The sequence below is a fragment of the Emys orbicularis genome, chromosome 24 (assembly GCF_028017835.1).
Source record: "Emys orbicularis isolate rEmyOrb1 chromosome 24, rEmyOrb1.hap1, whole genome shotgun sequence".
Classification (NCBI taxonomy): Eukaryota; Metazoa; Chordata; order Testudines; family Emydidae; genus Emys; species Emys orbicularis.
In genome coordinates, this window is record NC_088706.1 from 14222274 (window position 1) to 14245502 (window position 23229).

Consider the following 23229-nt stretch of genomic DNA (forward strand, 5'->3'; position numbering starts at 1 on the left):
CTGCAGTACAGCAAGCAGAAGGATCACATAACCCCATCGTTACATGGACAAAACAGATTTTTGTCCCATTTAAAAAAAAATACATATATCGCTCAATGGTCAAGTAGTAGACTTTGATTTCTAGAAGGCAAGTAATATGCAATCAGGCAGATGCCAGATTGCTAAATAGGAGAAGAACCACCCCAAGAGACAAGTTTCAAATATACTCCTGCTAGACTCAACAATTTTAAGGTCAGAAAGTTGCCCCAAACATAAGATTAGCATTTCTTTAAAAAACCTACCGGTATTACTGGAATACCAGCAGTACTCATTTGATTAGAAATCTTAACAATAAGTATTTTTCTCATGAAATATGCAGAATTAAATATGTTTCAAAAAGAGGAAACACATTTAACCCTGTCTGATGACCTTTACACCATTCTGCACTCAACATGCTGGAATCCCCGCTCTGAGCTGTTGACACTGCTCCACAGAATTAACAACTGCCAAACTCTACTCCGCAAAATGGAAATGACTGAGTTGTGACATCTTTCCTATTTTGGTAGGCAGCTGGACAGCACACAGAGAAACACAGTAACTTCACAGCAGCAGGGTTCCAAAATTTGAGGTACAAAACAGAAAAGTTGCCCAGCAGATGGAAAATCATTTGGAAACGCAAGATTTCCCAGGTGCATGTGTTATTCTGTTGTAAGCCTCTTCTATACAGATATTCTTGTCAGATTTGGGAACTGTTTACCCTAAACCACACACTTTGTTTTGCTTCTCTCTTCAACAGTCTACCTAGTAAATGAGCTAATTTTTACCTTCATGATGGGATTCCAATACTTTTGGCACTCTCAAAGCCTTGATACAGAAGAAGAAGAAAGGATGCCACTTCATGAACCAACTGCCGAAGCCTGTTGTAACCTATGGCTAGTCATGATTCTATCTAAGTATTCCCAGGGAGTGGAGAGCACAGAAAACAATAAAAGCAGACATGCATCATTTCAGGTAGGGTTTAAATATTTAGATTATGATCACTGCTCCAATCTGAATACATTCTTCATTTTCTGGTATTGTCTTTTTTAAAAACAAACATCTAGCCAATTTAAGGAACAAGTGTTCCTCTTTGTCTAAACCTTAATTCTGGACAAGAGGAAAACAAGTTAAAACCAGATTGTGAGTATACACACAAACTAGCTGTATGTTCAAACAGGCTACATAAAAGCAGCTTAAAATGCCCTTCTCGCTTTGTAAGTCTATGAAATATACATTATGTGATTATCAATCCATTTCCTACGAGGCCCTTGCTAGAAGAGGAATTTGCTTTTTCTTCTTTGCAGAAAAGTTTTTGGGAAAATGTTCTGTTCCCCCCCCATTTTGGCTACATTTTTTAAGCATTGTCCTGGTAGTTTCTCTTTCACAGGAGACTGGCCAGGCTGGTGGTGGGTCCATTCTGAGCCTGGAACTGTACAGGAGGCGGTCCATCTGTCCACTGAAAGATAACATACAATATGAAAAACCTATATTCACTACATGGGAGGGGGGAAAAATCACAGCAAGGTCAGAAATGAAGAGTTGGCCACATAATATTTACCACATTGAGATAATAAAAATCAGGGCATCAAAAGTAGTTGAGAACCAGAATGTTTGATTTTTATCAGCCAGGAGTCCATTACTAGGCAACACCACAGAAACAAAATGCTGCTATTCAAACTGCCAGTCATTCCTGGGTCCAATTTAATTTCAGACATTGGTCTCTTATTTCATTTGACCTAGGATTGACAGGCTACTGTGTGAATGTATTTCCTGTTCCTTCCCATAAGAATGTGAAGGTCCAATCCTGAAACCACTCACACAAGTACAGATTTGATGGATAGGGCCCCAAGTTGAGTTTGTCTGTACAAGTCCATTAAAATGTTCAAGCTACAACCAAAATTAAATTCAATAAAGGCCTGTTCCTCACCCATCTTAATACATTTGGGTGTTTTACATTTTACAAAGTCTGCTGAGACAGAAAATTAATTTTTGTAATATACATTTTTTCCAATCCACACTATCTAGCCTATGCAATCAGAACATGGATTATGAAAAGCTCAGCAATGCAGGTCGACATCAAACTGAAGTCATTAGCACAGCACTATCACTGAAATCTGTGTCCTCTGGGATTGCAGGTTTTGTACACATGCTCCTGGAAATCACACAATTGCTGTGGGCATCTTTGTAAACAAGAGGTTATATCTCAAGCATTCCCACCCCTGGGAAATCTCTAAAGGGACCTACTGCAGACAAAGCAATTAAATGATTTCTTTCCATTCTCCCTCTCATTTGGTCCCCAGAAAGTTAAGACATTTAAATTATTAATAATTAAAAAACAAATTGGATTGACTTCTTTACCTCTTCAAAACAATTTGAGTGTCAAAACATTTTGACACTGATACAGTCAAAGTTAGGGAGTCAGAGGTTAAGGTAATTCTCTGGATTCCAAATTAAGACACTGTATTTAGTTCTGTTAGAAGTGAATCTAAGTGGCTTCAGAAGATTAGCACATTCAAAGGGGTGAAAAAAAAAATCAGTTTATGGCAATGTCTGTATAGATACAAAATGTGAAATTAAACCAAAGACATTTCTATTTAGGCACAGAAAATGTCAACAGTAGTGGATATTTCTTGCAATGTACAAGACAATATCACTCTCAGATTGAAGATCTGGGTGCATTACCATAACCTAATAATATATCCAGAACATAAGTGGTTTCTTGCTTTTGAAAGCAAGAACTGTAAGTAAAATGAACCAGATGATGGGTTACAAAAACCACTTTCCTCATGCAATAATCATGTGACACTCAGGGAAAAGCACACTTGAGAAATAAAGATATCACCAACCTAACAGCCTGTCCCAAAGTTAACTCATTAATTTGATCTCCATTTCTCTTTCCTGTTATCAGTCCATTATAAATATTAGGAAGCAGCCTGAAGTTTGGCGACTTACTGAGATGCTTGTGTGTCAGGGAAAGGGGTGGCAGACAAGAGAAGAGATCAGTATGTTGCTTTACACACACCGCACGGTGAAAGAGGAAGACTACCTACCGTAATTAGGTTGTGTTCTGGAAGACTACAAGCTTCAATATGGTCCTGAAGAAGCTGCTGTGAAAAGTTCTGATGCATCTGTGCAGCCTCATGAGCATCCATTGCGTTTCCACAGGCTTTGTTCAGATCTGAAAGAGAAAAAAGTTGAGTGTGTCACATTTTTGTACTGAGAGAAAGATTAAATGGCTGACAGTTCGGGCAGATGGCATTTTTTAATTGCTTAAGAATGCCCCTTTGTATTGGCTGGAGGAAGAGATGTGGAACTTCCTTCCTGTCCCCTACTTTATAAAAAAAAAAAAAAGGTCATTTTCAAGGGACACTGAATCCAAAGTTTTTTAAATTGATCATCCCCCCCGAAAAAAGTCTGCCCTTTAAATAGTATGCTCTGATACTTTTATAGCAACTCCTCAGAGAAGTTTAATGGTGTTTCTGCTACACTAGGGATGTTTATAAAGTTATTTTCAGCAAGGGAGAACAATGAAAATAATGACACAGGGTTAGTCTACACTAGAAATACTGCAGTGGCACCACTATGGCAGCACTGCCTTAGCGCTTCAGTATTCACACTACCTACGCCAACGGGAAAGGTTCTCCTGTCAGCATAGGTAAACACCTCCCCGAGAGGCAGTAGCTAGGTTGAAAAAATAATTCTTCCATTTACCTAGCACTGCCTACACTGGAGATTAGATCGGCTTAACTATGTCACTCAGGGGTATGGATTTTTCATACCCCTGAGTGATGTAGCTGGGTGGACCTAACTTTTAGTGTAGACCAGGCCAAAGGCTGGAATTTTCAAAGGGACCCAGAGGAATTAGGCTCTTAAATTCTACTACCATTCAGTGGGAGTGAGACACTTAACTCCTAAGGCTTCCAGCTTAAGTACTGTCTACTGCACAAAGTAAACAAACTGAAAAGATAGAAAACACTCCCTCTTTCAATCCTGGTAACGCTGGGTGATACCTGTAGCTAGAGCAGTTAGATCATTCAGATGGAAAGGTGAGTTTGAAACTGATGGCCCTTTATAACAAAAATTTACTTTTCTTATTAGTCTACAACTCATTCTAAAGCACTCTGTGATAACTACCATGACAAGATGTACTCCAAGTGCTTTTACCTCAGCTACTTAATGGAAAGGCAAGATCAGACAGAACTGGACCAAAACGGCCAAAAGTTACATTTGGTGCTAACTTCTACCCTCATAGGCGCTCCCGCCCAGTGTCTTCAGTATGAACTGCACACTTGCATCTGAGGGCAAATTAATCTTAGATATTGTATAAAATAAAAAATATTTAACAAAATATGCCTAAAATACTTGATGCTATTACACCAGCCACATCTCACATTCCCCACTATTGCACCGTTCTATTCTGCACAATGAGAGGGCAGGAGAAAGTTTCACTTTTGCTGAATGGTCTGTTATCTTTCCCTGTTTCAAAACTTTTATTTGTGCTCATCTCAACATTTATTCTCTTTTTATTTTCAACCTCTATGGACAATACGCCAGTAGCTCCACAAGGACCAGTAATTTTTACTTGAACAGAAAATATCTGCTTGTTGTCAACCTTTGACAGTGTGTCTAGGTTACAGTGCCATCTATTGGGAAAAAAGCATGCGACTGTATGTCTTGGTAATTACAAGGAATTATATTAACCTGACAGTAGTGCTGATTTTAATAGAAGTTGAGTTATAATTTTCTATTACAAAACTCAAATTTTGTGGAGCTTTAAAACTGCACTGTTTTAATTCACTACAGGCTGAAACTTGGCATCACAGTCTTACCGTATGTAATGTTTGCTCATTTAAACTAGTTCATCCCTTTTAAGCTCAGACTTGCGCCAAAAGAGCCTCACAACACAATTCTTGCTCTCACATTATGAAGCGCTGTCTGATGGAGGGCAGTAGCACTTTGCATACAGGAGTCACGGTGCCTAGTGCCCCTTCTAGTAGCTTTGTCTCTCTCCACATTTGTCATTAGCATCTTTTTGGCATTGCTTGGGGAAAGCAGTCATAGCTGCCTTCACTTCACATCCCAGGCATTACCCACTTTGGATTCTGCCAAAGATGCTTGCCAGTCTTCCCCTCAACCCCAAACAGCATACACAATCCATTTGATTTTGCATGCTGCTCTAATATTAGGTGACTGAAGAACTTAGTTTCAGCACTAAATATCTCCGTTTATACAGAAAATTCTTATCACTATGACACTCTTAAGCAGGATGGAAGTTGGTGCACACACAGAATAGGTTCTCAGTGTAGTGTTTCAACAGGTAGTTTCAGCTAAACCATATTCCACTTCCAAAGTTAAAATACATCTGAAGTTAACTGAATCTGTGTTCACAAGAGAAAAATATAAGTTTTCAAATGCAATCTGAAGACAGATGGAGAATCAGCGAGGCCCAGAAATACAGAACGGCTGTTCCCAATGTGAGGAACTGCAGTGAAGAAGGCTCTCACCCCAAACAGAGGTAACGTTGTGAAAAGTGATGAAGAGGAGGCCCATGCTAGACAAGCTGAGGAAGTAGGAAGAGGTGTAGAAAAAGGTCAAAGGTAGGCAGGAGCACTGCAGTGTTAATAGTTGTGTGAAATTTCAAAATGCCATGCAGAGCAAAGTGGAAGGGACAGGTCTTAAGGGTGCCAATCTGCCCATAATACTTCCATTTTGCCAGGGTACTCTCAGTGACTAGTAGCCAAGTGCTTTTTCATCAGCAATTCTATGATGCGAACATAGGAGGAATTTATGAAGTAAAGTTGCATTTTTTTGTGGTCCAAAAGGGAAACCAGGGCTAAATAGGTAGCTATCATTATGCACAAATAATCTTCAGTTAAGCAAAAAGAAGAATTCTTATATCTTCTATTATCAGAAACCTGAAGCAGTGCTATCCTGCAGTGAATACGATACTTATTAGAAATCAAACTCTCCCTTAAGCATCTTGTTTAAAAAAAAAAAAAAAAAAAATATTACCAGGATGACAGTGCCAAGATAAAGAGCCTCTGGTGTGGTGTATTTTGCCATCATACTGATTTGACTCCTAAATATTTTGTCACATTCTAGTGTACTAACGCAGGGCTGTTTTTTTAGTATGAGCAATTCCACAAACTGTCCATGTGTATGGCTCTCTCATCCCCCATTACTGAAGAGCTTTAATCTATTTCAAGGTGACTGCCATTTCCTTGAAAGAAACTTTATGAAAGACCTGTAATCACATACAAGAACTGCAGACAAGAGGAAAATCTTAATCCAGGTGACTAGTGACTGAAAAATGGTACTATCAGATGGCTGACTGTTCAGCAATCTATTTGCAGTAAATTAGTGGGTCACAGGCTAGTTACTAGTGGACAAGTAACCACATCAAGAAACAAGTGGACCTCTTGTAGGCAGTCCCAACAGGTAACAGCCATTGAGACAGAGTTCCCCTCTCCACTCGAGGTCTCTCCAAGGCCTGGATAAGGCACATTGATGGGACAGTGTGGGGGAAGCTTATATTGCACCCGGACTGTGGATAAATCGAGGGTGTCGGTCTCCAGGGCTATCAATGCACCTCACACAAGAGCGACACTCACCTACAAATTAGAAAAGTATTTCAATTGCCCAGAAGACATTTTTAACCAAAGCAGCAGGAAAACAGGAGAATGTAAGTCTGGCCTTTCTTGCCTGCGGCGCTTAATGTGCAGCACAGTTTTCGTAGTAACATGACTATTTATATTAAATTGAAGCTGCAGGGTAAGTCAACTGTAGCATTAAAACTGTCTGCCAAGAAACTAGTCAACATTTGTACAAAGCATCCTGGGTCTTGTGGGAGTCAAATTAAATGATATTTATGTATGATGTGGTATAACAGTCTCCGCCGCCCTATTTATGAACGCTCTGACAGCAGCAGAAACTATGAAGTGAAACAATCAATGCTTGCAGTATCCAGGACACAGGACAGGGTGAAGCACAGAGAATAATGTTGAAAAAGGGATACTTTGTGAGAGAATCAACTACATACAAGGAGAAAACATCCTCTAGAATCCTGCCTATTCATTCACCCTCGCAGCAGGCTAACCTGCCTTTCTAGTCAAGAACTAGATCAACCTCTCTGTGGATTAATTTAACGCTGCTCTTGTGCTAGCCACATGGGATTGCTAGAGAGCAATACAAGATTCTCTCCCACCCCTTTTGCAAGATGCTCATGAAGAGACACTATGAACTGCAGGCATTAGTGATTCTACTGCTGTAGCAAAACATGCAGGGATGACCTCGGCATCCAAAAAATCTGGGGCTGGTGTCAAGGTTAGATTCAATAGGCTCCCAGAACAGCCAGTAGCAACCACCTGGTATTTTCTTGGGGTTTACTTTTTTTGTTTTCCCACTTGACCACCATCTCTCCCTCCAGGTTTAATTTCCTTTCCTTTCTTTCACCTTGAACCCTAATGCTGAACTAGAAAAGGTGACATTAAGATTTGAGACTACCACTTCTGCTATCAGGCACTGAAAAGCCACTCAACCATTTCCCCCCTCTTTTTCAGACTGTGCTGCACCGGCTCATAACTGTCCCCACTGTCAGCCAATGTCTCCTGATCTTTTTCTCCTCTGGGAATCGCACCTCTTTAGTGACTAACAGGTGGTGTGTTATTACTAGGCAAACAAGATCAGCATACAAGTTGGCTGATAGTGAGAACAGTTAGGAGCTAGTGCATTAGTCTGAAAAAGTGGGAGAAAAATTTCTTAAAAATTACAGGCTTCCAATGATACACCAAAGGCCAAGATTTAAAAAGTGACTAGTGATTTTGGGTGCCCACCTGAAGACACTATGTGGGGCTGATATTCAGAGGATGGTTCTCAGAACTTTCTGAAAGTCAAGCCCCTTTAAGGTGGCAAGTTGGACATTCAAAATCAATCTGTCCCTTTTGAAAATCTTGGCCAAGATCATTCTGCCCAAAATCAGGGCATCAAGTGTGCACAGCTGCAAATGAGAGGCGACATTAGCATATGCGAGTTGCTGCACAGCAAGACTGATCCTCAGGATTTCTGACACTCAAGTGACTGGAAGAAGCACGTGATTTCCAGGCACTTTAAATAAGAGCATATCTGGTCATAAAATTAACATTTCTTGTCTTCGAGACACACACACTCCTAAAAAAACTGAGTACATAAGATGTTTATGCCACTAGCTTCTTGGTAAGCATTAGAACCGAAAAGCATTGTCTTTTCCCTCTCCCCAATCCTGAGAACTCAACTTGCTACTTGTCTTGTATACAGACATATAGGAGCAACACTTTGACTAACTTACCTCGCAGCAGAGCTGAAGACCATAGTTGCACAGACATGTCTGGGATCTTGCTAGCAAGTTGCATGGCTGGTACCACCATGTTATTACTTTCCTAGTCAAGAATGCATATTAAGGTCAAACACTCATTGTAGCCACAGATATTTTTCTTTAAGGTATAAAAATGTCCCGTAAAATTTATATAATAAGTGTCACAATGGAATGCTCACAGTCCCCCAGCTCCCCCCCCCCACACCCAAAGATATCCACCACCAGATAGAATATCTAGCTAACTCTTAACCCAACTCTGTTCTTGTGGATTAGTTAAGATCTACTAAGGGCAATTTTCACCTATGCAGTAACATGACAGACAGCGTCAATCCTGGGCTATTAGAACCAATCTCATGTGAGATTATAATTCTTCAATATAACTCCAGTTTTGTTATTTCATCAGTTACTGGATCTGCTGCAGCAAACTAAATCCAAGCACCAGATATCAGGATTTATTTAGAAGAGAGTACAAACACCTGAACACACAGTCTATACATTATGTGTATGACAGATTGACAGAGTACATATAGGAAGTTAAGAATTAAAGTTTACTGCTCCCTAATGCATAAGAAAAGCAAAGGAGGACTGAGAGATGGCAGATGTAGAGAAGGGCTACACTATACAAGGGGCCAATTAAGACTAGTAACTTTAAAGCAAGTGACCTATTAAGGATTTTGTTTCAATATATGAATCACCAATAATTACAAATATTAAGTTATTGCTGAAATTGAAACAACTTTGATAACCACAGAATGGCTGCCATGTTCCAACCCAGGAGGTGGCTGTGTTTCTGAGGTAGGACGGTAACCCCTAAAATACAGTCTAAAGTGGTCTAGGATCTTTCAACCCAATAGGAATTGGAGTACATCTACTGGGCACATCAGGGAAAACATGCCATGGCATGCATCAGCTTGCCACAGCATGAGGATTAAAAAAAAATAAAAAAAAATGAGGATCTGAATTCAGAATCCTTTCCAAAATAATCCAGTTTAAACCATTTCTCCTCTACTTCAATCCTCTTTTCAAGTGATTTTAAACATTACAAAAATACAATCTTCTGAAATAGATTGCAAATGTCACTGCTTTGTCAATGTACCATTAAACATGCAAATCACAAATTGAAAAGTCAATACGCTGCCCACTTTAGGTAGGATACTGCTATGTATGGAACTCTTAAAACAGATTAGTTTTACAAAACCCACTGATTTTTTTTGGCAAATAGCAAGTAAAACAAGGGTCTCAGTAGTAATACTGAAGACTGTAAAGGCTTACCCTGTGATTCCCTAACACATAGAATATATGACCCAGGAGTACAAGAGAACATGCTGTTAATCGGTTCAAGTCTTCTGCATTTGACATTTTCAGTGTCTCTCGCAAAAACCGTCTACCAAAACAGAACAAAAATAAAACATTCTATAAAACATTCTCTTTTCCTTCTAATATGTAACAAACGTGTCATAACCATAATCCAGAACAGAAAGACTAACTGTGGAAGTCAAGAGGCAAATACTGGGACTCGGGAGACCTAAGATCTACTCCCAGCTCTGACACTGGCTGGTTGCAACACCTGGGGCATGTCACTTCCCCTCTGTGTGCCTCAGTTTCCCTATCTGTAAAATGGGGATTACAATACAGACATTTGTAAAGCACTTTTGAGATCTACCAATGAAGAGTGCTAGATATTGTCATTAGTAGAAATTCAAAGCTGTAGAGAAGACAATCTAAAGGGGAATTTCCCTAAACTGTTTGTCAATCCTATTTAGACAAACAGCAAGTATTAAAATCAGCCTGGACAAATTCAAGGGGAGATGGATTCTGGTAGGCCTGGAAGAGGTCCCTTTCGCTCACCCCTTCCAAACGGCACTGACTTTGCACTCACTTTGCTTCATTGTATCTTCCTTGGAAGAAGGAGAACAGACCTCGGATGTAGAAAGCAGCTGCTCGGAGACAGTGAGAGCTGGGGACAAAGCGATAAACTTAAATCCAGGAGTTTTACAATCATTAGATGAGTGATACAGGATACATTCTAGGAATTTATTTTCCAACATTTCATAATCAAAGCATAATTCTTTGCGCCAATGATTGAAAAAACTGTAAGCACCCCTTCCTTGACATCAAAGCTGATCATTTGCTTTTCATGCTATGCTTTTTTTTATTTTAAGAATTTTACAAGGCAAAAACACCCTTGCAAAAATAGCATTTAGAAAATATCCAGAATCCTTACCTTACAGGGAAGTTGTGGTCTGGATTTATCCTTTCCAATAAACTGTAAAGCTGTAGTGAAGAAACAGAAATGGAAAAAAATTGTTTCTAACAAGTATTAGCTTACAGTATGGGATACAAATGTTTTCATGGGAGCAGTACATAAAGCAGAATGCTGCAAGTTATATAAAAAACAAAGCAAACATTTGCTGTTACTGGCCAGAACACAGGATGGAACATTCCAACATTGGAAGGGTACCATCAGCTCAATATTGGCCCTAAAAATCAGGTTTATAAAGAACAATTTTCTATTTTTTTTAGACTTTGTAAGTGTTAGCATGAAACTTCAAATTTAACTGGAAAGACTTTTAATGGAAACATATGACTGGAGTGCTTGAAATCCAAAAGCTGAATCATCTTGCTAACTAACAAGAACCAGAACCTGACACTAGCCAAAAATTAAGTTGACTAATTTTCATTCTCCAAGCTTCCCTTTTTAACGTGCTTCGTGCTTTTGCTTGTTCAAATTGACAATGTACCATTTGTCCACAAAAGACTTAGCATAACATTTGAAAGTACAGTACTGTTTCTGAAAAGTAGCTAAAGAATCCAATCGTAAGTGCTAGAGAGAATACACAAATGCTGCTGTACAAAATGATAAATACTTGACAGTTGATGTAAACTTCTTTGGGAAGAGGGTTGGTTGATCAGTCCTCTGTGGGTAACAATTAACACCTGCAAATGTCCATTTCCAAACAGTTCGCCATCATTTAATTAATTCTCATTAAACTCCATGTAATGTAGATATTGCCCTTAGATACAGAGGGAAACTGAAATGGACAACTTAAGTGACTGGCTCAAGATCACAGAGGGAGTCAGTGACAGGCCTGAGATTAGGACTCAAGTTCCTGACTCCCACTGCTGTGCTCAGACATCTAAATCACACCCCTCTGCAGGATCCAAAATGCTCGTTTCCTTTAATGGTCTGCACTGGGCCAACTCATACCCTCAAGCCCCTGTAAGTATTATTATTAATAAATGACACTACTTTGATCAGATGGGTGGTTGCCCAACAAAGCACTTGTGGCAAAGCACACCAAGAATGAATAATCAAAGTGCTGTCCTAAAATTTGTTCCTCTTGCAAATATGCACCTTGTAAAGCCACAGATCAGAAGCAGCCAGATACATACCTCTTGATGTCTGTTGCCTTCCCTGATGTACACACTGGCCAGGTTTGTCACAATAAATGCCCACAATTCCTGATGTGTGGTGAGCTAAAATAGAAGAATATAAAACACAGACTAAAACCAGAAATAGCTGGAGTGGTATTCGTTACTAAGCAGCCTGTTTACAGCCCTCACAAGACAAAGAAATAGCCCAGCCCAGAAGTCCAAGCCATCTAGACACTCAAAAGTGCATTCATACACAGAACTCATTTCTGAGAAGCTAATAAATGTTAAACCCAACAGCAGTCTGTAAAAGTCTCTAAAGCAAAATACATGACAGGCAGCATTTAAACACCACATTCCTGTGGTGAGGCTTTTTTGTTTGGTTTCATTATTCCAAGCTGCTTAAGAATTTGCTGCTTCGTCTTCGTTTCTCTTCTGTCTCTTCATATTAAAGTGCTCTCAGTTTGGATGAGACGGAACTGCTAAGCCAGCCCTTTGAGCACAGTGCGCTCTGATATTGCCACATTCTAGTAAAGAGAGATTGTTGCGAGCACAAATGAGAATATTAAAGCACTCAGGCTCTGCACCACCCCCTCCCCCCCCAAACTTAATCCTCCCCCTCTCAACAGGAATAGTGGAACGATCCATTCAGATGTTTCACTGGGTAAGATAGCTTTGCCTTACCCAAGGAGATGTAAAGCAATACCCATGGCTGCTTCATAAAAGGTTCCTAGAGGATAGACCCTAGAGAAATTGAAGGTAAGTCTATTCTGTGCCCACTTCTACATTTAATAGAGCTATAGCAAGTAGTTTTAGCATTAAATCTTACCCGCAATGCTGTAGTAAACTGTGCTTCTGCATTGTCCATGCAATTAACAGAAATGCAGTAAAGCCCCTGTAAAAGAAAGTGCGTTTTAGACTAAGCATTCTAGTAATTGTAACAAAATTGCAATTCTGCAAGTAAAGGAGATGATCGCAAGTCTGATCCACTAAATCCTGAAGTTATGAGGCATTAACAGGAAAACAATTTAATGTGTTATGCCAGACACCACCAAGCCTCAGTTTTGTTCGGTTCACTTGAGAAGATCTAGTAATTCCTGTATTGCCAACTTCTCATCACATTATTGTAAATTTCATTTCTTCTTAGAATCTGTTTCATATAACATTAAAAATACAAATTCTACATACAGTGAATCATCTGATGCTTATTCTGTTACCAAAATGCATTCCCTAAAGCATACAATATACCTTGTGGATGTTCACTTGCAAAGCTCCCATACTTAAATGTGCTGTATTTTTAAAGGAGAAGCGTTTAAATAGTTAACAGTTCTACGGCTATTACAAAATGCTTGGTGTTTGCTTAAAAGACAGACTGAGGCAATTCACAAGATTTCTAGAAAATGATTAAATGATCTTGCTTGGTGCAAGTCTAAAAAACTGGCTGAGGTTTGCATCACTATAACAGTTATCTGTAATAATTAAGGTGGAACTCTAGGTATGGTGCCATGTATAGGCCAAAATTCAACAGTAATAGTGTGTACTCACTAGGAGAGTATGTAGCTGCGCAGCATGATTAGAAAACAGTCTGGGAGATTGCTGGCAGAGTTGACAGACTTGCGAGATCTGTTAGAAAAAAATATTGTAAAGGGTTAAACCAATTATTTCTTTATTACAGCTAGGCTGAGCCTGCCCCCACTTCCCAACTGCCTGAACCGTAAGAGCCATTCAGCTTATTGCTGTGCTTGGCTCAAAATTAAGTTAAGCTATGCCTTGCCCCTTTAAAGCAGAGCCCAGACACGCTGCAAGCTAAGCCTTACATAGATCGGTGTGTATACGCTCGTCCCCATACTGGGATGCGCGCAACAGTTCGTTTTCAGAATTATTTGCTTTATGGTAGATTCTGTCATGTGCTGGGCACTATCCACCAACAAGAGCTCACAACCCAAGACAACATACAACAGACAAAAGATGGAAGAGAGGGACAAAACATTCAAAGGGTTTAAAAAACAAAACAAAAACAACCCATGACCTATCACCAACTGCTCCTTTATTTAGGCACTATTACTTGGCTAATTTCTTCTAAGCGCTGTGGTAGGCAGTGTTAAACAATTTGAAAGGTCAGTGGACCAATTCAGAAAGCATATTTCATAAATAAGGGATGGAATGGAAGACAATGCAGACGTTTGGGGGAGGACTGGACAAAAGGGAAGCTGAGACCAGTATTATCAGAGGGGAGAAGGAGGTCGTGACTTAACAAGACAAAGATAAGTAGGGAAGGGCAGAGTTGTGAAGGGCTGGGAAAGCCAGTGCAATATGCCTGAGCTTGAGTCAAATAGAGAATGGGGAACCAGTGGAAGAATTCAGAAGGGGGATGACATGATCAGAGGAACAAACAAGGAAAATGAATCTTCAACTGCATTTTTTATGAACTATCAGGATGGAGAGGAGAGCCTGGATGACAGTTTTAGCTGTCTGGATAGAAAGAAACAGTTGGATTTTATATATGCACAGTTTGAAGTGCCTCGTGGTGGACACTATGTGGAAGTAAGGGAAAGAAGAGTTGAAGACAACTCTAGTTATGGGTTTGAGTTAAGAGTGACAGAAAAGAGGATGAGGGGAAAAGTATCTGGAACTCAGCTCTGGCCATTAGCAAGCTATACTATTTTAAAACCCTGTGAGTAAAATCTCTGAAGTGCTCTCAAATGAGGTATGGATGGAAGTTTAATTTCAAGGCTTAAGAACCTTGTCAGTGTCTTAAGGATTCCCAGACACTGCTATGCATGTTAGTATTTACACTAAGACTACTGGGATTCCAGCGAGAGTCTGAACATGTTATTTGGAAATTAAATTTCCATATTTTTAAACTAACATTTATTGCAAAGATTCATAAATATTCAAAAGATTAAACAAGCATGGAAAGACAGTTTTACCTCCTGCAGTGCTGTAGCTTTGTGCCCCGTGACAAGCCGACACATGATAATATGTTCCAACAAAATAACTTGGAAAGATGACAAAATAGGACTGCAGTCCAACACTAAGAGGGAAGCAAGGGTAGTTCAGGAAATAAAGTTATATAGCACTATAACATCCTAACCCCACAGCCTAGACCCCAGATAACTACTACAAAGCTAGCTTCCCTCATGCCAACGGTTCAACGTAACTTCAGCACAAAGACTTCTGAGCAGAAGTCTATATGAACTATGCGGCATTGGAGAAGCCAGCTTGCTCCCACCTACTGTTTCAGTTGCCACTGGGGAAGTGAGCCTATTTTTAAAACGAGAATTGTCTCTTGATCAGGGAAGAATGGCAATCCAAGCTTCACTTAGCGGAACCCCTGGGGATCATGACTTTGCTTCCAATAAGTGAGATCTTGAATAGTCCAGTGATTTGGATAGCCAAGATTCCACACATCAGTTTAAAAACTGCTCGAACTGATAAATTAATCTTTTTGTACTCCCATAACTCAACAGGCTAACCAGTAAATATGTACGGGAAAGAATTCCTGTTCTCGACTCAGATCTTAATGAACCAACTTTCAGACCAGAGCAAAATTCTTACAGCTGAGCAGTAAATCCTCATACATAGGCTTATGGAAGTAACCCTGAACAGATCAATAGCATTAGAGGTGCCTATTCTTGCAAGTAGATTGCATTTTTTGGTATTTTTATGTTAGCACCAGATAAAGGTGCCTTGCAGCTTATCAAAAGTTTTAACCCCCATACTTACTTTTTAGCTTTTCTAGCTGCATGAGTGCTTTGTCGGTGTACTTTTGTGCCTTCTCCAGGTATCCTGCTTGCATGGAATGCATCACTGTCACCTGCCACAGAACATAAGAAAGAGGGTCTGAAAGTCTAGAGCCACACTCCAGAACCAAAGTCAAAACAATTTAAATCATCAAACTGAAATCTAGTCTAGTTAAGTATTTTCATGCACATGGAGTCATATCTCCTTGCTTTGTTAAAAACATACGCTTCTGCCACTGTCAGTCATGAAGAACCAACATAGCTCTAGGAGAATGAACTGGATTCTACTTGGCTCATGTAACGATGTCATTGTTAACTAAGTTTCATTTTCAGGGCTTCTTGTACAACTCCTTTAAATGCTGCCGTTACTGAAGGGAATAAAAAGTTGCATAGGTGTCACAGACCAGAATTTGAAGCGAATGGTAGAAGTACAACAAAGCAACATGCAGCCTGAAAAACCTTTATTACCAGTGATTATGGACAAGCTAGAAAAAACAGCGCGACTTTCAGATCCCAGGTTTAGTTGGCAGGGATGGTCAATCTGGAAATTAACACAATGATCATGATGCCATCTTTACAAAGTCACTTTCTAGAGCAAAACTCCATAGATTATTAAACTTCCATGTAAATTAACTGCTCTTCCAAGCTGAGTCTACCACAATTTAGGGCATCCACTGCTATTTAAAAGACCTTGATTGCCAACTGCAGCTTACCACGTGGTCACTTGGACCACTAGGAACTAAATTTGAGAGTACCAGATTCATGCTTACTTGTGACCAATCTGGTCTCTAGAAGCAAAAGGCTATTGCATTAAAAAACACTATTTAAAATACACTACAACAGGGTGCAGAATGGCAAGCTCTCCTAGCCAATTCTTTCAGACCATGTTTGCCATCTGTTGGTTGTTTTAAGCCACATAAGTCACCATACTCTGACCTCAGTAAGTTTGAACTTACAGGATGAACTGCATCTTTTTGATCCCTGTGGAGAGCAAGGGTCAAGCATTAGATGAGAAGAACTATGTACATGTGGGAGGGCAGAAGTAAAAACTCTTTGCTCTGTGCTGTGCATTTAGTCCATACATAACGGCAAATTCCACACCCATTTAAAGAATTAAAGTGCTTGTACACTGGATCATACTCTGGATACAAGGTTCATCCTGACATGAAATGAGCACATTTATCCCACACCTCATCAGTTAACAATGGCCGCTTAAGTAAAACAAAGCTTCTCACCAGGTAGACCAGCACACACATGTGTTCCTTCGGCAGCCAGTGAAAGAGATCTGCTGGGTTGCTGGGTAGAATTTCATCATCATGAAGAGTCGATATGGTCTGAATGCACTGCTGCAGCTGCTTCAGACATGGTTTCACACTTTTCACCTGTGAAAGTTGATTCATAACAGACACAGGTCATGCCATCTGGGACAACACCTGAATATGTATATAGTTCAGTAAACATGCCAACCAGTTAACAGTCCTTGCCTTACGGAGTTTAGTCTACTTTAAGGCAAAAGCTGATGCAGTAATTTCACACCACACCACAGCCTTTTGGACAGGAATCTTTCCCTGATTCACAAACATGCAACTTTGCAGAATTATCATTCACATACCTGCCCAGCATCCAGGTAATGAGTCACCTGCAGCACCAAGAAGAATACACGCAATGATTCTTTCTGGATGGGATTTCCTTGCCAGTTTTCAACTATCTGTCCGCACAAAGTAAGGAGTGGGTGCACTTCCTGCAGTTTCCGTTCCATTAGAAGAAGCTATAAGAAAAGCATTCCATGTATAAACAGTGCAGAGCAAACAGCTTAAATGCTCAGTGAAGCTGAGTCGAAGCTGTTGAGTGCTCTTCCCTTTTGAATGTCGAGCCTCATTTATTCAAGTCCCTAAATGTAGACTTAAGATGTTAACTTTAAAGGCACCCTTTTTAAAAAAAGAATTGGTCATTATATGTTACTGGACCTTTTATCTTGCATCACAAAAGGGCTTCTTTGCAGATTATAATCAACTTCGTTAATCTGAGATATGCCTAACTAACGGTGCTTGATTTCTTCATGAAATTACTTGTGTGTTATGTGTATTATACTTGTATTATGAGCAGGCAAGACATTGAACTACATAAGAATCCTGCATGCCAAAGAGCAGATTTCAGGTGCATTTCAAACATCATGCTTGCTTACGGAAATGAAGCAGAATATGTTTGGCACAAGGAAGGCACACAACACACATTCAAACCAGACATAATTTCAAGACCAATAGCTTTATTTTGTCCCTATAAAGTGTATGAACTGAAGTAATAGTATTAACTTTTGTTACACTTAAATATATCCAACTTACCATCCCTTTACTTAGCAGAAACAGTGCCCTGAAATAAAACAAAACCGTGTCACAGCTCTAAGATGGTACAACACTGGACAAGATATACTCATGAGAGAAAACTCAGGGTAAGAGACTGCTGCAGATCTTTTCAGCACGGACTATACGAGGCCGGAGGAAACAAGCTATTGGTATAGGCATCACACTTATAATGCTTAGACTGCCTGGGACGCTGGGTCAAAAGTCTAGTACAGGGGTCGGCAACCTTTCAGAAGTGGTGTGCCAAGTCTTCATTTATTCACTCTAATTTAAGGTTTCACGTGTCAGTAATACATTTTAACGTTTTTAGAAGGTCTCTTTCTATAAGTCTATAATATATAACTAAACTATTGTTGTATGTAAAGTAAATAAGGTTTTTAAAATGTTTAAGAAGCTTCATTTAAAATTAAATTAAAATGCAGAGCCCTCCGGACCGGTGGCCAGGACCTGGGCCGTGTGAGTGCCACTGAAAATCAGCTCGCGTGCCAAAGGTTGCCTACCCCTGGTCTAATAGAACCAACTCAGCCCTTCACCCTTTCATGGTAAATGAAGTCCATGCAATCTATCATCTGAGGGCCTTTGAAATGAGATCTTCCTAAAAGAGGTCCTGCCTGCTCTGCAAGGCCATCATCCCATGGTCCTATTTATCACAGCACAGGTGTCCTTGGTCAAATTTTGCCCTCCCCCATTACTGTGCAGCATGCTGTGTGAACTGGCTGGGTGTGGACACCCCAGTGGTGGCAGCACAGACTTTAGAGTACCTCTGACATAAAAGAGACAACATAAGGTAAATTATAAGACAATATGTGGGGTGGGAAAAGAGGGGTTTAATCAAACTTTTGCTGTTTATGAACCAAACCACAGAAAACACCCATTGTCCTCCATCTCCGGGGCTCCACTCAAAGCAGCAATAAGGGTCCTGCCAGAGCTAGAAGAGGAAGGCAAGTTTAAAGTTGGAAAAAGGAGTCCAAATCACAGTGCCAGGGAATTAAACATGAGGCTTTAGGTCTGTATCTAGGCCTTGGAAGGTCCCTGTTTGCAGGGAAACAAAGGCTAAAGCCTACATGTTGGGAAGATTTGAGTAGATGAGGAAGGCAAACAAAATTCTGTTTAAGAATAAGGCTCTCCAGAGCTTTGGTGCAGAGTGCTGGTGTTTGTTTTCTGCTAAAAGCAGCCTTGGATAGGCGAGAGCAAGAGACTCAGATTTGAGAGAGAGAATACATGAGAAGTACTGGTTTGATTATGATGGATTTACAGAAGCTCATTTGCAACCAGTGTCTCTATGTAAATTAGAATAAATTAGGAGAGGTAGGTGAAGGAAACATACCTGGTATATTCTGATCCTACTACCCGGGCATATTCTGCTCCAACTCCTAGAAGGTCACATGCAGATACCAAATCTTTTTCAAGTGTGTGAAGTTGCTGAAGAGAATAAAAAAATGGTTAGTTTTCAAGCTAGTGTTTTTAATGACAAACTTCCAGTTATGGGTTTTGTTTTTTTTTTCCTTTTTTGCTCTAGGTACATACTCCTGTTACAATAATTGGATATTTTGTTATGAAATTAAAGTTTGATACAACTGCTTAATAGGAGTTCTTTACATGTCACCTAAACATAACAGAAGGCCTTTTCAGGAAACCTTTCCTATTTCCCTTCTGGAAAAAGTCTTCAACATTTCAAAGAAAATCCCCTTCAAAACATTTTTTTACACTTAACCAAGTTATCATAAATTAGAGGTGGTCTATTCTACATACAGCCTAATCTAAACCTAACGTACAATCAATAGCAGTGGTTCCTTTGGCAGGGAAGGCACTATCACAAAGTCAGTGAGCACCACCTGATATTCAATGCTCCAGGCCAGGGAAGAAGAGTGAAGTAGGGTTTTGTTTGTTTGTTTTTTGTGATGCAGCCTTAGTTTTTGAAATTGGAATTTTCCCAATCTCCAGCCAAAAAGCCAATTCATCTCAGTGAAATGTGTAACAGAATAAAGAATTCAGGCCTTTTGATCAGAAAGAAGCTAGAAAGAAACATGCCACAATACCAGCAACATATTTGGGGGTTGTAAGAAGAATCCTTCACAGATGCACAGAATATAACTGGAGGTTAAGCTTCCTATAAGTACACATACAACTCACTGATAGGTAAACATTTGTCCCTTAATTAACAGAAGTGCAAGGCTCTCAAAATCTCAACTAAAATTACACAAACAAGTCATTTTCAAGGAAATAAGTTGTTGCTATTTGCTTGAGCCTATACAGAACAGGGGAAGAAGAGGAGTAAAGGTGAATGTTAACACATCCTTCAAGAGAATAGTTTGGCAAGCTTCCTTTGAAAGAAAGTGCCTCTAAAGATCAATTCCCTCAATTCTTATCAAACAGCCTTCATTGTATTCTGCATATCTAACAGGGCTGCTGAGAAAAGGCATATCTTGGAAGAGATATGGCTGAACAGTGCTCTCTTGACTGTGCAGGTCCAGCAGAGAGCATGACCTGCCTCTCTCACTGCGTGGTTAGCCTGTAAACTCTTTGGATGATATGATGTGCTTCTAATCTTAACAGGCTGGGATACCCTATAGATAGGTTAAGAAGTATCCTCTGAACACATGGACAACAAAAGTAAGGACAAGATGTCAAGCGCACCTCCTAATTCCAAGATTGTTCTCAGATGATGCCTAAAAACCAGTACTGTGTTAAACGTTCAACTGAAGCCATGCCTAAGAACATTTACGAAACAGGGACATTAACATTTCTGATGTTGACCTGAAGCCTTTGTAGTAATTCCACTTTCTAACCCAGTTCTGCTGTGGATGTTAGGGCAAGTGGAAAACAGTGGAACCCACACTTCTATCACACTATCCTCAGGTAGGAAACTCGCTATTCTATCCAGTCAGGCTTTATGGGGAGGTTTTTGTTTTATGTACATTTTGAAGGGGATTCTTCCACCTTTTCTCAGGATTCTGTGTCCCTGCAAGAATCCTGAGGATCCCGCCCTCCCTTCTCCTGCTAGCCACATCATCACCCATGCAGGCAAGGAGGCCTGTACTAGACTCCATTTGAAGTCTAGCACAATAGTACAACATGAAGCACTCTCGACAATTCAGTCTATCCACTAGTCCCAGCCACTGGATGAAGAGACAGACACCTAAGCCTTGCTGTATCTGCAGTAATACAGAAGTATTCTCTCCTCTTTGCAAAAATCTAGAAATTTACAAGTGCATTATACTTTCTTCCTGCCATTTTCACAGTCCTTTTATGCAGCTTTATAAGGCACCTGAATAATACTTACGGCAAGCTGAAAAAGTAGTCTACAGTGCCAGTACGGAGTCTGCTGTGAAATCTGGATGGCTTTACGCAACAAAGGCTTTGCTGCATCAACTGAATTCTGAAATAAAAATATGTACCTTAAATTCAACAGTAAAACCAACCTATATAAGGAATCTTCAGCACTAAAAGCAGTGAGATTTAATGAAAGATATTCTGGTTTAGTCCCAATTTAAAAGTCTTAAGGCAAGAAAACAAACAAAACTGAAAACAAACATTGACATGACTAATCAAACTTGCAGTCCTCTAAAGATGTGCTGAACAATATTAGTAAATAAATCCATCTGTACACTCATATAACCCTTCATACATGCACAAAAATGCATACTAGAGAACACAAATGGGCTTGCTTGCAAAAACTGAAGACCCCTTTTAAAAACCTTTTAGTAAATCTAATCCAAAATAGTCAAGGCACATAACAAAAGTATCTCAGGCAACTCCAAAAAAGTTAGCCTGTCTTTTCCTCCATGACTAAAGGAATAAGTAAGGATAGTACAATTAAGAAATTCTGTGATAAAATAAGTTTAACAGTAATTGCAACCAGCATAACATGATATATTGAAACACCTTGGAACTTCCATATTACTTCACCATAAATTAAGCTTCCCTGCACCAGAGATCACCCATAATCAGGAGTATGTTGTAATGATGTGTGCATATGTGGTTCTAATAAAAAAAATATATATATGTAAATTGTCAAAAACCCTCCATCCCCTCGATAGGGCATTTATGATCAGCAAAGTACCATATTTTTTAGGAGCAGCCTCAATACACTTACCTCTTGACAGTACAGTTCAGACAGAAGGCTGGCTGCTTCGAATTTAACATCTTCAAACTGTGGAATCTAGCAGCATCAGAGTTAAGTAAATATTAAACTTTGTAGCAATAAGTATTAATCCACCAATCAATGCTCAATATGCCAAGTCAAAGCTTAAAATTTTAAGCAAGAAGCCCATGTCTGGAAATTGGCGAGAACTACCTACAAAATACTAAAACAGATTCACTCTGGCCAGTTATGTTTGCCGAAATATTTCACATTAAATCCAGACTATCAAAGTGAGTTTTCAGCTGTTAAAGTTCTACTGTCAGATGGTCAGGAAAGGATACTTGTTGTGATATCAACCACTGTAAGAGAAGACAACAGATTACAGTAGTTAGTGCAGAGTCAACAATACTAAGGGGTTAATTTAAGAAACTGTCCCATGGCCACCCATTCTCTCACTCTACAATTTCTGTGGTAAACAGAACATAGCTTATGGGCCTCAGTCAAGGAGTCAGCACGGTCTCCCGCCATGGCATAAAACCTTTCACTCTCCCCACTCAAAAAATCTCCACACCAGCCTGCCCCCCTGCTCAGTAGGGCACCAAGTCACGAGCTGGCTGGGGCAAAGAGGGGAAGAGCAGCTGGTCACCAGTGCAGGGGGAGCTGTGGTCAGTGGCGGTCAGCCTCCACCCGTGAGCACCCTGCAGGACCCCGCTCTCCTGCCCCAAGTGTCCTCCCCCAGCCCCCCACTCGCTCCCTGCCTCCTCTGGTGCCCGCTATCCCCCGGCCTGCGCCGCCGCTCACCGCCTTCTCGAGGTGCCCGCGGGCCTGGTCCCCGTTGCGCGTGTGGTGGTAGAGCACGGAGCCCAGCTGCAGGTGGGTGCGGGCCTCCATGCGGGCCGGCGGCTTGCGGGGCAGCACGGCCTGCAGGCAGTGCACGCACAGCCGCACCTTGGGCGGGCTCGACGTGCGGAAGTGCTCGGCCAGGCCCAGCAGCGCCAGGTACCACGACTCGCCCCCGCCTCCGGGCCCGGCCCCGCCGCCCGAGCCCGCCCCGGCCCCAGCGCCGCCCCCGCCGGCCTCCCCGGAGCCCGAGCCCGCCGCGCCCCCCGCCGCCTGCTGCGGCGGCGGCTGCTGCTGCTGAGGGGCCGCCCCGGCCGCCGAGCCCGAACCACCCGCAGCTACCGCCGCCATCTCAGGGCCGCCGCCACAACGCGGGGGCGGGAGCGGCTGCCCGCGCAAGGGCGCATGGGAGATGGAGTCGCTAGCCTGCCTCACAGGCCAGGGCGGCCCCGGCGCGCATAG

General features: G+C 40.9%; 1 protein-coding gene across 1 annotated transcript; it reads right to left on the reverse strand.

The window, feature by feature from the left end:
- Positions 1 to 993: 993 nt before the first annotated feature.
- On the reverse strand, positions 994 to 23118 carry MAU2 (MAU2 sister chromatid cohesion factor). Its single transcript, XM_065422005.1, has 19 exons — positions 22729 to 23118; positions 22269 to 22286; positions 21940 to 22005; positions 21127 to 21222; positions 19171 to 19265; positions 17826 to 17853; positions 17096 to 17251; positions 16719 to 16865; positions 15467 to 15557; positions 14671 to 14774; positions 13286 to 13363; positions 12570 to 12635; positions 11762 to 11845; positions 10593 to 10642; positions 10248 to 10325; positions 9641 to 9752; positions 8342 to 8432; positions 3069 to 3196; positions 994 to 1474 (listed from the first exon to the last, which is right to left on the reverse strand). Exons 1-19 carry the CDS (start codon positions 23116 to 23118, stop codon positions 1400 to 1402), a joined length of 1953 nt encoding a protein of 650 aa, XP_065278077.1. The 3' UTR covers positions 994 to 1399.
- Positions 23119 to 23229: the final 111 nt, after the last annotated feature.